The following is an 18,198-nucleotide window of genomic DNA, read 5'->3' on the forward strand; positions in this document are numbered from 1 at the left end:
AATGGCCTATCCCCCCCTGGAGAAATTATTAGGTGTGTGAGTTTAGATACTCTCGAAGATTAGATGGTTCCGCAAATATATATTTAGCATTTTGGAAAACCACAATACATTTACATGGGAAACGTAGATTGAATTTTGCTCCCCTAGTTACCACCTCATTTCGCATACTTAAGAATTTTTTCCTTCTCTACTGGGTTATTTTGACAATATCCAGAAATACTCTCACAACCTGACCATAAAATTGTTGAGATGCATTACAAAAGAAAAGTCTGAGTACTGAGTCTCTTTCAGATATAAAAGTGAAAGTTACCAAGAGAGTTGCCCTAGATTCAATAAACATATCAGATGATTTTTCCAACATCTCAGTCAGATTTAAAGATGATCTCTCTTCCTTTCCCTGTTCCTTGTAATCCTTCAATGACGGTATATAGTAGATCTTCGATATAGCGGGAATAGCAGACTCTGGAAATTTCAGGACATTTATCAAGTAGCTTTTAAACAGATCCTTAGGTGGTATCAGCCAGGACTTAGGGAAATTTAAAAACCTTAGGTTGGGTCTCCGCATCACATTTTCCAATGCCTCCATTTTATTTGTATGTAGAGATTCTGACTTAATTAAATTTGCCTGGAATTCTTTAACTGTTTTTATTTCTTTCTCCAAGTCTTTCATAGATGACTGTATGGATGTTGTTCTATTTTCAAGACTCTGGATTTTATTAACATTCTCTTTCAACATCAGCGTTAAAGAATTAATAGATTTATCCATACCTAACAGCAATTTCCATATTTCCTCCAGCGTTATTTTCTTCGGTATATTCATTTTATAGATCTTGCTAGTGCCCAAAACGTCTGCTCCTACCTCCAGGAGATCTCTCCCGCCAACGTCTGGGTTCCTTTCCTTCTGATCCTCGTCACTTCGGCCCACGGAGCCCTGCAACGGGCTCACCGAATCATTCAGCCTTTCACTGTCGCTTCTCTGGGCAACTGAGGTCATTGGGGTGTCTGGTAAAGTTGTTTTCCCCAGATATTCCTCTGTTCTTTTGGGAGGACGTGATGGTGGACTGGGAGTTCTAGGCGCTCCGGGGCTGAGGGATGTTTCCTTGGCCTGGGCGGTCGGCGTCTGCCTCTTGTCGATTCCGCCAGCGGCTCCTCCCTCCGGTCTCACAACAGCGAGCCTCGCAAATACCTCCTCAATCCGTGGTTGCATTCTGTTGAATGTTGGAGTTGAGGTACAAATTTCACGAAGCTTTTCTTTTAGTATGAGGCATGTTGGAAAAAATGTATTTCCAAACAAATAGGAAATTCGAAAAGCTCAGAGGAAAATTTTACGGAGCTGAGGAGTTTGTGTGGCGTTATGCAGCGGCCATCTTGACTTGCCAGCCCTTTTTGAATTATTTCTAAACTTATTTGCAAGAGTGTATAATTTATTAAATTTACTTTCATATTGTATATTGATCTCCTTCTTATTGATTGGCTTTTTTTGCTCTTGCTTCCTAAGCAAGAGCAAAAAACGTCTTCTATAACGTCTTTCACCTGTTGGGTGAAAGACGTTATAGAAATCCAAATATTACTATTTCGACCATTATGTATATGTGGGAGAGGGATTCTTACTGAGTTTGCGCATTAGCTTTTTTTTTTTACTCTACAGCCCTTTACCTGATGTCTTCACTGGACATTTTACTGTAATGCAGGTTCAGGTTAACAATATGGTTCTTCAAGAGCTCTTCTACTGGTAACTTCGTACCCAGGGTCTGCTGAAATCCTGGAGCTATAGAGTGAACAAGGGACCTCATGTCATTCGGCAGCCACAGAATCTGCATGAACAACAAACAGTGACTAGCTTAATGACATCACATTAACTGATCGCTCCCCATGGCCTGTAACAAGAGGCACCCGGTCTGCAAAAGAGACAGAAATGCTGAAAGGCTGCATTGAAAAGTACAGGAGTATGGTCTGTTGCCGGGTCTGTCTGGCAGGCTATGCAGGAGACCTAAGCAGCCAGACATTCAGGCAACAGCCACGCTGCTATGGGCAGCTATTTAGGTTAGGTTGCAATGACAGAATCAGGCTAGCAGCTGGGTCAACAGACTAACAGGCTGCGAGTACAGTAATTATTAGGCATCCTAGTGGAAACATGGATCTGTCTATCAGACTATGTGGGGGACCTAGGAAGCCAGATGTTTGGGCCTATGCTGTGTATTTAGATTATTAAAAAGCTTTGTGGTTAAGCATGAGATGGGAGAGGTACTGGGTGTGGGGGGGGGTTTGTAAGCTCATCTGCCTATGATAGTAAAGTGGAAATGAGGAAAATGACAAAATTGTCTCGGATAGGGAGAGATATCTTACGAGTGGTCACGCTCTATGGCTAGTAGCTGGGATGTCCCCTTAGCAGCATGGACGGCTATAACTGGGCAGACTAGATAAGTCATTTGGCTATTTTTTATGCTATCCTCTCTTCTGTTGCTGTATCTCAATATCTGATGCTTGCAGCTTTATACACAATGCACTGGAATGTGCACGCAAACGTTTAAAAAATGGACACGAATAAACAAATTAAAATCTACTTCTTTGCCATTCTGCAGAAGAAGTCAGAGTTCAGAAATAATTACAAGAACACTTTTGTCAGGCACTGCACAGGTACAGCCGGGACACAACTGCGATTCGGGTAATGGAGTAAATTCATAGTAGCGCTAATGCTATTTACTGATAACTGTTGCAAATATTCTACCGAGAGCTGCAATTCTCTCTCTTCATAAACTGCCACATTACTGTTTTATCACAGTCAATAATATGATTTCTAAATGAGTCATATCCTCACACATCTTATTTTATAGCCAAGCAAGCCACACCTTCCTTTAAAGGAACATCCTCTGAGCTTTGAATCTGAATCTTTTCTTTTGTGTTTTTCACTGCCTATCTTTGTATTATGCTCTTTAGAGACAGTAAATCCAGCCTTGGGCTCATAAATCCTCTGGACAACTTCTGACAGGTGGTTTTGTGGCGTAAATTTTACAGAAAACATATTCTAGCACAGCCTGCTCTGAAACAGACTCTGCAGATGTGAATTTATCTCCCTGGCAAACACAAATCCACTCAGAACTCATTAAGGGGTCTTTATACTAGCGGCCAATAGCCTTAGTGACCACGTTTTAAATGCATGTTAACACGAAATGTTGTCACTCATAATGTGCGCACCCCTTAGTGTTGCCGCTGGAGATCACGATGATAACGCTAACACACATGCAAATGAATGGCTTTCGTTAGGTATTAACATTGTACTATCCAGCGTTAACACCTGCAAGGTTGCTCAACTCAAGCTAGAAAATTAAATACACCTACCCTGCCTCGTTAATGGGTGGCAAAGGGGCCTCCAGGCCCAAACCCACCCAGCTCTTGAAGTCAGTCCAGGGCTCCTGAGTTACTGCTCACCAACCTACCCCTCAAAAGTCCCTCGGAAATCTTCACTGGCAAGCTGGAGCCAGGCCCTCTCCTCCCTGCAAGAGCTCCACATTCAAAATGGTGTGGCTGACTGCTCCGAGCTGTACATGCCGCATGTTAGGGGGGGGGTCTAACTGCCAACAGCGCAATTTTGAATTTGACGCCACTGCCAACAGAAGGAAAACCCGCTCCCTCCTGCCAGTGAGGTGGGTAAGGGGTGATGGTGGGGTTGAAACAAGAAGCCTCTGACTATTTTGGAGCAGTGGGGAGGGAGAAGATTCGGGTCCAGACGCTCTTGACTAACTTCAGGCCCGTGGACCTCGACTAATTCAGGGAGGGGGAGGGGGGAGGGCAGTGTTCCCAAAGCTAACCAGGCCTTTCACTTTCAGTCTGTTAATAAGGCAAAGACTGAGCTGCTCAATGCAGCAGCGTTATTTTGGCCACGCTATGCATCTCATTAGGTTGGTACACTGAGATTTAAGTCCTTCTATAACATCAACGAGCAATGTGCATTATCCCTCAGTTTTAATGCGGGTCAGTGCATTGACCCCCTTAAATGGTGTCAGCAATGGCTTATCATTTACACTGTGACCCAAAAGACTGTCCGTTCCCATCTGTTTCACAAATAAACTTCTTTTCCTTGGATTTCTAAAGTAATTGTATGCTGCCTGTCAACCATGGAAAGTAACACCCCACTTAAGAACTACAATATCATACCAGACTGGGGTCAATCACAGATTCATTGATGATGACTTCTAATGTCCTGTTAATCCAGGAGTCACTGTAAGGATGCGGATTTGGAGGGCGGTAGAGATCAAATATCACACGTTTATTCGCACTGCTCGCAAGCCTCAAAAAATCGCTGAATTTATAAATAGATTGATTCATGGCTAAGTTTCGTTCTTCGTTTGGCAGCGACTTTATGCTTGAAAACGGTTTATCCTGATAAAGAAACGAACAGACAGATAAATACAGATTGAAGCTCCAGCTCCTACCATCTTACAAAAGCAATGCAACACAATTCTGTTTTCACACAGGTTCTTCATTATGCCAAGACACTTCACGGTCACGGCGCAAGCGCACTAAAATCACCCAATAAGTGTCCGGAAGCGAATGAAAAGAATGGCAGAAAGCAAAGCAGTGAGCTGGAGAGATACCAGACTGTATTACAGATAAGGGAGGTCAAAAACAACGACTCAAGTAGAAAGGTCCCCCTCCCAAAAAGAGTCAACCTACAAATAATCAAGCTTTTGCCCTACCCTGCTAAGTTCTGTTAAAACAAAACAAAACAAAACATGCACTGTCAGAGCAACTCTGGAAACCGAGTGGACAGGAGTCACGAGTAAGTCCTCCTGTCCACTCACAGGGGCCTGACCGTGGGGGGTTGCTTGGGACGGCAGCAGAAGGGAAGAGAGGGGAGTTGTATCTGCGTTACAGGGAGGGAGAGCAGATCAGGGATGGGGATGGGGGACAGGGGGGGCACCATGACGTCTTCGCTTAAACTGGGATCAAGGAGGGAGGCACAGCAGCTTGGACATCGGAAGAAGGATCTGGGGGAGACACTTCATTTTTATATTGGTGTGAAGAGAAAGAAAAGGATTGCCCGTTTGTTTGGGTTTTTTTTAAAGAGAACTTATCCAGTTGGGGATGATTTTGACTGGCTAGATTTAAGATTTATTTTTTTTTTAAGATAGAAAAAGATATCGAGAAAACTTTATTAGTCAAAAAGGCAGACAATTGAAATGGTTGAAAAAAAGTATAGGAGGCATTTTGATATATTTTTTTTTTTTTTATTTTTATATTTGTGACAAGATGAACAAGCAATGTCAACTACACGACTCCAATAGTCACATTTTTCAAATTTAACCGAATACCTAGCCGGTTAGGCTCGGCTGAAAGTTCAGCTAAAGATAACGAGGTACATTTATTTATTTATTTATTTTATTTAAAGGATTTATATACCGGAAGTTCCTGTATAATATACATATCACCCCGGTTTACAAGGAACAGTAACTATCGCTTCATTTAGCGGTTTACATTGAACCGCTCACCGGGTTTCTGAATATTGGCCTCTGAGTGCCACCACCCACGGATATCAATGGGGTGCAACAGTTTTTTGCCAGTTTCTACCAACGGTTCATCGGCAGATTCTCTAAATCAGCCCTGCTTAAAAGAGATTTCCCCTTCGACTGCTCAACAGAGGCTCAGAGAGCCTTCGGTTCCCTAAAGACAGCAAGTAGTACCTCTTTGCCCATATTGGTACGCTCAGAGCCAGCACAGTCATTCATGGGTGAGAAAGATGTGTCGTGGTGACGGGTGGACTTGGGGAGGGAGGGAGAAATCTCAGACAGCCCTGAGGGAGTCAGTGGGGTAGCATGGCCAGAACAGGGGGGGGGTCAAGATGTCTCTATTATTGTGCGCCAAGATAGAGGGAGGGGAGATCAGGCTGGGCAAGTATTCTCATTCATCAGGTGCTAGGAGGGAGAATCATAGCCAGACTGCGAGAAAAGCTTTTTTATTCATTAACTGTAGGGTGGAAGGGGAGAGGAGATTGAAGCTCGATGGGGTGGGATGGGATGGGGGGGAGGGGGGAGAAGGGTATTTTCATTCATCAGGTGCCGGGAAGAAGAGGGGATCACAGCTCGGGGGGAGGGGGATTACTTTGAACTTTGGGTCAAATTTCAATAAAATATATAGTGCCCAACCTAGACAGCTACATTTCGGATAGGTAAGTTGACTTAAACTGATCTTTAACTGCAAAACCTAGTTGCCTAGGTTTGGCTGAAAATTAGCCTGATCCTAGCCCATCAAAATCTAGTCAGCTAGATGGAGCACTCGGCATTTTTGTTTTTTTTAAATCAACCCACAGTGACCATATTTTTTACATTCTTATGCTCAAATTTAGAAGCACGTTCTCTTGGAAAATACATTCCGGTACACACTACTAGAATAAATTCTAAATGTCTGCCCAAATCTGGGTTTTATGTTTGGATTTATTTGAAAGCAGAAAATGGAACATGACATTACTTAAGAGGACTTGCACTGTCCGTAGAAATGTGGTTAGCAGCAGCAGTAAAGTGCAACGCCTCATTAGTCAGGGAGACCCTGAGAACGCCGTTAGTGGTCTTACCTTAAAAAACCATTTTCCTGCATTTAGGGTTTCCAGTGCCTCCCAGGAGAACATGGCAGCATTTTCATTGGTCCAGTTGGGAAAGATTTCCTGAACATTGGTTGTCCTCTTTAAAGAGCTGTCGTGCATTAAGAAGGGGACGCCATCATGACTTTAAAAGGACAAAAAAAAAAAAAGTCACTAAAGGTGCAGCCCCACTCAAAGTAAATAAAATCAGATTCGCAAATGGCGGGAGGTCGTCAAAAAGACGCCCTGGCATTATTTCATTACATGCAAGGAACTTGGTAGTTCTGGTCACCCTAAAAAAGGCAGCAACCATAAGGTTGCCAACTGGCTCCAGATTTTCAGGACTTGTAGCTCTGACTTCCCTGTCGCATCTTCTTAGAAGAGAAAGATTACAAGTCTATGCGTGCAATGGGATAAAAGCAGGACCGGACCAACCGGTCATGTGGGCTGCACAGCTGGAATGCTGTATGCACTAAACCCTTACCTAATTGTGACATCTGTCTCCAGACCATCCCCGCCAAGTTCAATGGCCTTCTCGAAAGACATCTTAGTATTTTCCGGTGCCAGCTGTTCAAAATGACAGGAGTTAAAGCTTTTAAAACAATTATGGGGGTGGTTTCCCATGACGGTCTCCACGCTTCGGCTGTACGCACGGGGGCAACAGAGTGCACAGCTACCCGGGCAGCTTCTCTTTGACCATCAGCGTGGAAGTACACGTGCCAAAGCCGCCCGCATGCTTTGCACTTGCTACTCTGCGTGGGAAGCCGAGAAGGGTACGACAGCGTGCGCGCTGTCGAAAAACTCGTGCATGCGCCCTATTTTACTCTCTCCCCCTCCCCCCAACTGAAACAGGACCCTGAGTACACCTCTTCGCAAGTCGGCTGAAAGCACATGCGCTGTTGTAGCCATCCCCCCTATGCATAGCTTTCAGATGGCCAGAGGAGGGCAAGTTTTAGACAGAGCAAGACAGGTGCCTTAATCTGTGTTTTAATGCAGCTAAATTGCTTTGAATATTGCCCTCAAGAGTGAAATAGTTCTCAGAGGTGTCCTGTATCAATCATTTGCTTTCTGCAGAACAGCAAGTTTTTAATTGGTTGGTGGCTAAAATATGAGCAGAGCTGTAGCCATGCAATTTGGCAGCTATGGCCAAGCGAAAAACCGCACCCTCAACCCCTTACATGACACATTAGCACGACTGGTTCACTCTAAGCGGGCTATAAATGGTTTTAAATAAACATGTAAACCCCCCCCCCCTTGCACGGGGGCCACCTTCCCAGTCTCGGAGGGCTTGGTACTCACAACCCCGAGGTGTGGAAATAGTTCTCAAGGGTCAAGGACTGGGGGGGGGGGGGGGGGGGGGTGGCTCCCTGCAGGGCCAGTGGCGGGCCGAGAACACGCCATGTAAATAAAACACACTCTCCAATCTCTAAGTGTGCTCCCAAAGAATATATTTTTAATTCAGGGGAAAACATACTGACGGGTCTGATGAAGGCAGGCAGATATGCAATTCACAAAAAAAAAAACCCTAAAAACCACAGTCCAAGAAATGTTTACTCCTCTTTTCACAAGCTCCACCTTTAGAACTGGCCTCTTAGTAGCGCACACAGGGTCCCCTGAAACTTAAGACACTTTTCCTCCTCTACTCACTTCAATGTCCTGTTCCAGCTCAAGGGAAAAACCCTTCAGAGTCCTCCGAGCCCCGGCACAAGTCCCCCACTGACCCAGTTTGGCCTCCTGGTCCAAATGAGTTCCTGTCCTGGTTAGACACAGGGTCAGTCTTGTACGTCCTGGGCAATAAGTCACCCTAACTTCTCCTCCTCAGGCTTCTAGGGATTTCAGGGGGAAATCCTTGCCTCTCTCCTTGCTGCTTCCCTGCTGTAAAATCCTGGGAGAGGATCACAGCTCCAACTCATTCCTTTCATTGCAAACTGAAGCAGCACCTGACTCGGGAAAATCAGGGCTTTTTAATTATCTTTGAAAACTATTAAGCCCCTAAGGCAGTGGTTCTCAACCCTGTCCTGGGGACCCCCCCAGCCAGTCGGGTTTTCAGGCTATCCACAATGAATATGCATGAGAGAAAATTTGCATGTTATGGAGGCAGTGTATGCAAATTTTCTCTCATGCATATTCATTGTGGATAGCCTGAAAACCCGACTGGCTGGGGGGGTCCCCAGGACAGGATTGAGAACCACTGCCCTAAGGGGATGCTGCACCCCCCCCCCCCTTTTGTTTATCAAGAGGGTAAGAAACACCCCCTGACGCAAAAGATGACCCATGGCTCTGGAAGATTCCCATGCTTCTTAAAGATTGTCGTCTTGCTCTCCGGGCACATCCTGTGGACTTCCAGCAGTTGTTTAGTTATAGATCTCCTTAACCTGCACCCCCTGCTAACATAGTCGGCCTCCGCACTCCTTTCTGTGGCACAGGGGCCACTAACACGACACCACAAGTTGGGAGGCTGTTCAATGTTTGTACAGTAATGTCCAAGGCCGGTGCAAGGGTATTAGGCACCATAGACGAACCTTAGAGCCTTGCATCTCCCCATCCCTCCCCACATGCAATTAACAATTATGCATTTATCATAACAGATTTTACATGAAAAAGGTTATTCAAAGTACAGGTAAAAATATAATGACAATATGTATATTATATTTACATGCAAAGCTGTGGTGCCAACCAAAAAGCCCTGCAAAAAAAGCAAGAGAAACTCGGAACGCTTACGGTATTAGGCCCACAGTAACATGTCTTGGGCATGGGCTTGGCCCTCACAAATCCACGAGAAAACAGAATTACAATGCAATAAACTTTCTATATTAAAACAGCACTAACTGCTACCACTCAAACAGCAACAACCCTACCTATGAAAAGATAACACTGCAAATCTTACACCAGGCCTAAAACACCAATACACTCTCTACTAGGAAAACAGAACAAGCCAAGCTGCTATAGATCCCTACATAGAAACTACGCACTAGTGGAATACCTCAACTCAGTCACACATGCAGAACAGATAGATTCTCAAATACAGAATAAAGAGACTATAAAGTAGAAATAGAAACATATAGACAAAAACTGAACTGAAAATTGCAACAAGCCAAATTCTGTATGCATTGCAGCAATGGAAAAATAGAAACATTATCATTCCTCATAAAATAATAAAATTACTAAAATCATACCAATAAAAATAATAATTCAAAACAACTAACAAAATAACATCCAATAATTTAAAAGTCATATAAAAATTTTCCAAACACCAATAAAATATTTCAAAACAGTTGCATCAAATAACACCTAATAACTAAAACTAATAAGGATTTTAAAAAATCTCCATACCTAGGAACTTTTGATTTTCAGATGCCCTGAAATTGTCATGGATTAGTAAGTAGAAAGGAAAGGGGGTTGTTTTACACACACATGCACTCTCTCTCTCTCTCACTTACACACATGCTTTCTCTCACTTTCTCACACACGCACACACACAGACACATGCTCTCACTCTCACACACATTCTCACTCACACACATATCTCTTACTCACACACACACACATGCTCAATCTCACTCAGTCTCTCTCACACACACACACTTACATACATAGTCTCTCTCTCACACACACAAACACATGCTCTGTCTTGTTCTCACACACCACACACACATGCTCTATCATACACATTTGTTCTCTCACTCTCTGATATACACACACATGGTCTTTCTCATACACACATATACACACAAACATGTGCTCTCTCATTTTCAAATGTACACACATGCTCACTCTCACACACACATATCTTCTGTCATTTCCACCCACACACACACACATGTGAACTCTCTTACTCTCCCACACACATGCAACATGCTCTCCCTCACTCTCATACACACATGCACGATCTCTTTCACACACCCCCTGAAGCAGCAGCAGACTCCTTCTTCAGCCCCCGTGGCCAAGGGAATGAATTTGCGCCACAAGGGCCAAACCGGTAGTAGCCTTGGGCTCCATCCAGCAGGGCAGGGTGCGCTGCTCCTCCTCCTAAAGCTGTGCCAGCAAAACTACTGATTCCAGTGGGCCACCTTGGCCATGCTGTCAATTCCAGCGGGACAGGGCTTTGCTGCTCCTTTTCTTCCTCAGGCCCCAGCAGCCCCCCTTCCTTTTTTTGGCAGGGCCGTGCTGTTCCTTCTCTTGGCCATGCTGTCTCTTCCAGTGGGGCCATACTGCTCTTGATGGCACTGGTGCGGCTATGGTGCCCTTTGGTGGGCGGTGCCTATAGCTGTGGCTATATTGGCCATAGGCATGATATGGCTTGAATATTAGCCTCAGTAAAAGACTGCTACTTGTCTGATTCACTGAATCTACCATTCATATTGGATTGAGTCATGAAGAGGGCAGTTTTGAAACCCTGCGGGCAGTTTACAGGCCCCTGGTAGCCAGCAAAGTTTCAAAGGAAACTCCACCATGGATTATTTCTCTGAAACGTCAGGTGGCACGCACACTGCAGGTATTTTTGTATCCGCATAGAATGAATCTGCTTGAGAGCAGGCGCAAGTTGCACATCAGAAAGTGCACATGGAGATCCGAAAACGAAATCTCCACACGTGCTTTCATTTCCCTGATAACTCCACCCAGAGCTGGTGCAAGAGTATTTGGCGCACTAGGTGAACCTTCAGTAATGCACCTCCCACCCCCAACTTACCTACTGGCAGCAGCTCCAGCACAGTGCTCCCTCCTAAGGTGGTAGTGGCTCCAGCACAGTGCTCCACTCTTTGGTATTGGCTTTGACCTCTGGGCCTTCTGATGGCGGGATTTTGCCACCCCCAAAATTTTGGTGCTCTAGGCAACTGCCTAGTTAGCATAATGAAAACAGCAGCCCTGACTTTGCCCCTCTATTCATGAGGGTTAAAGCATTCATGTCATGAAACAGTATGTACTCTTCTATCCACACCGGGTGGGGGATATAAATTTCAAAGGGCATTTTTACGTGGGTAAATACAAGTGTGTACACATATAAAAGTTTTTTTAATATTGCCCCCTTAACTGAACTCTCTATCAGAAGCACCCATGGACCTTCAACCTAGCCAGGTTTTGAAAATTACCCTCAGGGAGAGTAATTTTATCACGGTGCTCTTCTGGGCAAAGTCTACATGTACCCTTTATGCTCAAACCTTGCCACAAATTTTCAAAGCAAACTTATGCTCATAAGTCACTTTGAAAATCTGCAGGAAAATTGGCCTGGTGCATGCACAGAATAACTCACACAATGTTGCATCTGCTCTTCAGAGGGCGTAACTTGTGAGGGTTAACTTACAGGCATACATTTTAAATAAAAAAATAGTATGCATAGAAGCTCCAGCTCCACTCCCCACAAAGCACCTCTCCCCAGTTCCTGCAAAAGTACACCCAAAACCGGGTGACGTGCATACTTCTAGGTGCACTGAGCCCTGGGCTATTTTATTTCAGCCGTTGACCTGCATAAAAGTGGATTTTATAAACATACATGGCTTTGGAGATCAGGCCCGATTTGTCTCACTGTGCTAAATAAAACCTTCTCGTGCCTGTGACTGGTCTGACAGCAGTCTTTCCTGGAAAGGACAGATGATATCGTGCCTACCAACAAAAGGCAGATCACTTAGCATTTTTAACACAGCACGTAATTAGAATCCATTCCCTCCTGCCGATTATGCTCGACTGAAACAGCAGTGTGCTGCACCATACCTTTCGAGAGTATAGTTCACACGATATACATTAGAGGAACATACCATCTCTATCACAGCACCCCCACTGAAGGTTGCTGCAATTGCTTCTTCCTGTGCTTGCATATTAGTAAGTGATCCCTAGTGTCTGTGTAGACTCTGTTTTTAATTTGGAGTTGAAAGGATAGGAGTTTTTGAGTCCGTTTAAGTCCCTGTATAGTCACACCCCAGGGAATTAGGCGATTCATGTATGGGCAGAATTTTGCACGTAATTAATGAGCGCACGCATAATCGGACAAAGTCACGTAACTGCCCGATGGTGGAGGAGAGGAGCACAAAAGCTGCAGAGATATAGAGCCGGGTGTTGCTGGAGCCAGAGGCAAAGCCATGGGGTGGGGGGGCCTTGGAGCAAGACTCACATAATTCCCCGGCCAGGTGGAGCCTGAAGAGGAGGCAGAGCAGGAATCACAGTCCTGCAGCCAAGAACAACAGGTGGCATCAACAGCGAGTGTGAGGCTGGCCGAAAAGGAGCCGGAAGAAAGCGATGGAGTTAGGCCTGGAGTCCTGCTGCTAACTCCTCCAGCGCCAATGCTGTTCCTCCTCCTCTTACACCCGCATCGTTCAATGATTTTCTGATTGAACTGCATGGGGTTCCATAAATAAAGAAGCCCAAGGTAAAGAGTCAGACCAAAGATCATTTTATGGTACCGGAGGAGCTGGAGAGAGCTGCACTGCAACCCAGAAGGGGAAGGTGAGGGGTGGAAAGTGGCACAAATGCTGGGAGGTGGAGGGGAAGGGGTGAGAAGAAGCATGTATGAAGGTGGAGAGGAGAAAAGGAGAGATGTGCCTGATATAGAAGGGGGAAAGGAGTGGAGGGATATCTGATGGGGAAGCGGGAAGGAAGAGGAGTGCCTGATGGAGAAGTAGGGATGGAGACAGGAAAATGGAGAGGAGAGATGCCTGATGGAGAAAGGGGGAGGAGGGGGAAGAGGCGAGGTGCCTGATGGAGAAGGGAGGAAGGAGAGAGGAAAGGTGACTAATGGAGAAGGGTCGGGGAGGGAAAAAAGGAGAGGGAGTGACTGATGGCAGAGAGGAGAGGTGCTGATGGAGAAGAGGGGTGGAGAAGGGGGAGGGGATGCCTGATGGGGAAGGGGGAGAGGAGAGGTGCCTGATTGAGAAGAGTGCATGGATATCTGATGGAGAAGGGGGGAAGGGGGGAAGAGGAGGAGTGCCTTACGGAGAAGAGGGATGGTGAGGAGGATCTGCTGGGGAGGTAAGATTCCTGATGACAGAAAGGACAGGTACCTGATGGAAAAGGGGGGGGGGGACGGGGGGGACAGGTAGTGTGAATGATGGGGCAGAGGAGGAGGTGGTGCCTGTTGGGGAGAAGGGGGTCCCTAAAAAGGGAGATGGAGGAAAGGTTCACCTGATGGGGAACGGGTGGGAGGGCCTGAGGAGGCAGCAGCAGATACAGGAGGCAGGAGGGGAAGAGGCAGGAAACTGAGAGGAAACGAGAAGGGGAGAGTCAGAGAAATAAACAAAAACACCAGGAACAGAGGTCGCACCAAAAATGTTTATTCTGTGCCACTTTAGACGAATCTGGCACTACATCTTTCACTCACTGCAACACAAAACATTTTATTCTTGCGTTGCAGGGATACAGAATGGCACATCCCCAAACTGCATGCAGCATTTTCACTGCAGCCGTGCACATGTGAGAGATAAACAGGGCGTAAGTGACTGAGGAGTTTGGCCCCAGAAGTATTCTCTTTTCATTTACAATGATACAATTGTCATTCCATTGTGGTAATGTGTTGAGGTACCTGCAAATAATTCTCAGAGGAATAGATTTTAAGAATTTGCGCGCAGATGTCCATGTGCATGCACTACTTGGCGCGCGCACATGGACGCCTGATTTTATAACATGCGTGCATGTTATAAAATCGAGGGTTGGCGCGCACAAGGGGGTGCACAATTGTGCAACTTGCACGCACCGACGCCCCCGGCTTTCCCCCTTCCCTCCCAGGCCCCTAACCTAACCTCCCTTCCCCTAACCCTCCCACTCCCTAGCCCTCTCATAAACCCTCCCCCGACCTTTATTTTACCTGTTGCGCCTGCCTCCGGGCAGGCACAGGTTGTGCGCGCTGGCAGCCGGTCGGCATGCGATCCTCTGACACAGCGGCAAATGGCCGCTGTGCCGGGGGCGTCTGGCCACGCCCCGCCCCGGGGCTTTAGGCGCGTCGCTGGGCCTTTCTAAAATAGGCCCAGCGCGCATAACCCGATTTACACACGTAGGCTTTTTAAAATCTGGCCCAGAATGTTCAAATTCTGGTCTATTGAATATATTATGTAAAAAAGTAACAATTACTTCTCCATAATTCTGATTTTTTTCAGTGCAGATTTTTGAATTTTTTATTGCATAACCTTCCAGGGTTTACATAATTCAGGCCTAAAGCCTTGGCTGAAGAATCTTAGTTAAAAGACTTATTTCCAGCCCACATACAGTGGTTGGTAAGGTGTGTCTCTTTTGTTTTTGATTGTTTACTCATTTCTATTTGAAGGTGCAAGACAGCACCCTTAGTGTTCCCCTATTTACCTGTGCAGGACCAGGCTAGATGCCTGGTCCACCTTAAATTACTTAAGGACAGTATGCTCTACGGGCAGGATCCTGCAGAGCAGGTGGGGCTCAGAGGGCGTAACAGAGAATGGGGAATAAGAGCTGGGATCCATGTGGGAATAACCAGACCAGGGCCAGGTCTCCAGGAGGAAGGCAGCTCTTGTAATGTAACACTGTCCAAACACTGAGCTGAGATGAAGCAGAACTATAAATAAAGAGAGTACACTGTTCTGAAGGGAAGACAATCTATTGTTTTGTGATTGTGAAGCTGTAATAAAGCTAAGTGTTTTAAGAAAGGTCGGAATCAGACTAGTTTGTCTCCAGGCCTGTGGGAATCACCGCTCGTTCCTACAGAAGGACATTTCATTCACTTTTCCTATCCTGGAAAACAGAAGTAAAGATTTTGGGGGGATTTCACAGTCATTAAGATGTCACTTAGACCAAGGGATTCCATTACTCTTCCAGAAATTTGTTAAAAAAAAGAGTGGACACACAGCTAGTACCATAACCGAAAGGAGAGAGGAGGAACCAAGCCACCATACTGGTGCCCCCTAAAAGCAAACAGCAAAGGAGGTGACCACAACGTACGAGTCCTTCAATTTTTAGTTATTTGGCTCCATCGTTTCAGAACAAGCTTCTGCTTGATCTTAGACGTTTTACTTATTTATTTATTTATTTATTTAACGGTTTTTATAGACCGACATTCGTTGGGAACATCACATCGGTTTACAGGGAACACGAAATGCAGTGTAAAAGGCTTTACAAGGAACTGAGTTCAAAACCAAATTAGAACAGTAACTGTAAAACAGTATCCAATATTACAGTAAGAAAGGTATTGCAATGGAAATGGGAATTGCATTATTAAGAAGTAATTTAAGTATAAATATTATAATATAATGAAGAGGGTTAGAAGAAAATAAGAAATTGTATAATATAATAAGGAATAAGAAGTTTCTAGAGCGAGGAGGGGTGGAAAGAATTGGGAGGGCAGAGTGGCTGAAAATGTCAAGAGGGGGGTAGGTCAATCAAGTGTATGCCTGCTTGAAAAGCCAGGTCTTAAGTTTATGTTTACATTTTTTTGAACAGTGTTCTTGGCGCAGGTCGGTTGGCATGGTATTCCATAATGCAGGTCCTGCAGTGGATAAGGCACGTTCTTTCGTGGTGGTGAGATGTGTGTGTTTAGGTGATGGTGTGTGTAGTGTTGCCAAGTATTGAGATCTGGTGGGTCTAGCGAGGGTGCGAAATTGTAAGGAATCGTTAAACCAGTGCAAAGAGAGATTTAAAGTTTAGAAAAAGGAGTCAAGCCTTGGCTCTTTACTCAACCATTTGGAATCTAAAATATCCTCTGGTGCTGTTTTTTTCTAATTTGGGTCTTATTGGTTTTCACTTGGGGATGTTATGTTCACTTAATCACCTATACTAGATTTATTTTTTCTTTTCTATTCATTATTTTTAATTATGTCTTAGTTTATTTATGTTTTAGTTGCTTGTTATACAGTTATTTTCTTTTTTTTTTGTAATCGGCTTTGAAGCTCAGAGAAAAGCGGGAAATCAAATAAATAACCAAAACTAAATAAATATATAGTATGGCCTGACTGGAGGAAGGTCTGAGGGGGTCATTTTTCAAAATGATCGCACACGCAGTGTCAAGACTGGAACAGGAGGAGTCGGGGGCGACACCGGGGCGGACACCGCGAAGACAACGTGGATGGCGAAAAGATAAGGAGCCTTTTCGCTTCCAATTTCACGCCCAATAGCGCCACCTTTTATGATGGCGCTATTGGGTGCGAAAGCCAGCAGCGATCGCACCGCAGAGGTGCAATCGCTGCCGACTTTGGCAGGCCCGCCCCCTACCTCGCCCCCCGCCCCCTGTATCACACGATTTACGACAGCGCGGTGTCTTAGAAAATCTAGGCCCGAGTTTGAATCCTGAGCACAACCTTCGCACCTCAAGCCAAACAGACCCTGCAGCAACCCATTGTCCATTTGGATTTAGGAAATCCCATAATGCAGTAGGAGAACCTGCGTGCAGAGACTAGGACTGAAGCAGCTTGTCCCAGACGACCTCGAGCTATCAGGTAAAGAACTCTCATTTCTTTTGCACTTACCATTGGTGCTCCTCGGTGCCCAATGAGCGCTGGCTTTGGCCCCAGTGTCCCCCTTTCTCTGATGCAGGGCGAGTACATTCCCAGAGGTATCAAGTAGAGAAAGATGAGCACTGCAAGGTATGGGCTAATGAGGATGACCCGAGCAACTGACAAAACAGAAAAGAAGAAAAACAAGAGTGGATTCGTCTTGCGCCCTGCCAAATCCCTCCCTTTTATCACAGTGCTGGACATGAGGCTGGAGTTTTTGAAACCCACACTGGACCCTATTTCCACTGCCAGCAGCACCACAGAAAGCCACGGCATTACCAGGGATCATGAGGTTGACATGATAACCATCAAATTACACCATTCCCAGGAGGCGAGAATGATGTCTCTGCAGCAGGGCGGATCCGGCCAGCACCTGTAATCCTCTCCAATGATGCATTCAAATAAAAATGTTATTTTTACAAGGAAAGGATTGAATGGCAAGCTCTCGATGGCCTCTCTGTGCTAAATAAAGGATCCCTGTGTACTTACTGATTTGCTCACACTATTCAGCTCCTGCAAAAATGTGCACAGTGTTTTTATTGTTTTACAGCAATCAAAGTAGATGTCTGCATTCTCTAAAGCTTGTTAGTTAGTGCCTTACACCTCTGCTCGGCTCAACAAATGAAGAGAAACTTTCTTGAGAATAACTGCTTGTGTCCTGCAAACCAACCGCGGAGGCATCCAGCCAAGCAAGAGAATCTCCCTGGATGAAGGCAAATTAAAAAGAATGACGTTTGCAGCTCGGCTGCTAGCCCCACTCTGTTAGGGCGCATAGAAGAAGCACAGACTAGTGGAAATAGGCTGGTAATGCCACGGTACAGGCTGGGGCTGAGAGCTCACCTAGTGCATCGGATCCTTTTTCTGGAGGCGTACTTCCAAAATCTTTATAGGCATCTTGGCGGTAGTCCAGGAGGATGCTACCAGAAGTCATAGGAGTTAAGACAGTTAAGCCTGTATGTCTGACAGCATGGAGATACCCTTAGCTAGGGTAGTGTGGGCTGGGAAAACTTGGCAAACTGGGTGGGCCAAATGGTCCCCTATCTGCCAGCATCTACTATGTTAACGGGATTTTACAGTATTTATTCCTTACTCATTTACTTCCTATTTAGCCTGAGAAAAGCAACATAAACATCTGACATGATCCTTCATATATGGTTACAGGGGCATTCAGTACCCAAAACACCA

At 45.3% G+C, this 18,198-nt stretch overlaps 1 protein-coding gene across 1 annotated transcript in view; it reads right to left on the reverse strand.

The window, feature by feature from the left end:
• Positions 1 to 18,198, reverse strand: part of GDPD4 (glycerophosphodiester phosphodiesterase domain containing 4) — a 161,614-nt gene that overhangs the window by 27,130 nt on the left and 116,286 nt on the right. Inside the window, exons 8-12 of the mRNA XM_029602177.1 lie at positions 16,987 to 17,132; positions 7,059 to 7,141; positions 6,569 to 6,719; positions 4,156 to 4,380; positions 1,657 to 1,814 (exon numbers count right to left, since the gene is read on the reverse strand). Coding sequence (XP_029458037.1) covers positions 1,657 to 1,814; positions 4,156 to 4,380; positions 6,569 to 6,719; positions 7,059 to 7,141; positions 16,987 to 17,132 — 763 coding nt within the window. The remainder of the gene's footprint in view (positions 1 to 1,656; positions 1,815 to 4,155; positions 4,381 to 6,568; positions 6,720 to 7,058; positions 7,142 to 16,986; positions 17,133 to 18,198) is intronic.

This window comes from Rhinatrema bivittatum, chromosome 5 (genome assembly GCF_901001135.1).
Source record: "Rhinatrema bivittatum chromosome 5, aRhiBiv1.1, whole genome shotgun sequence".
NCBI lineage: Eukaryota > Metazoa > Chordata > Amphibia > Gymnophiona > Rhinatrematidae > Rhinatrema > Rhinatrema bivittatum.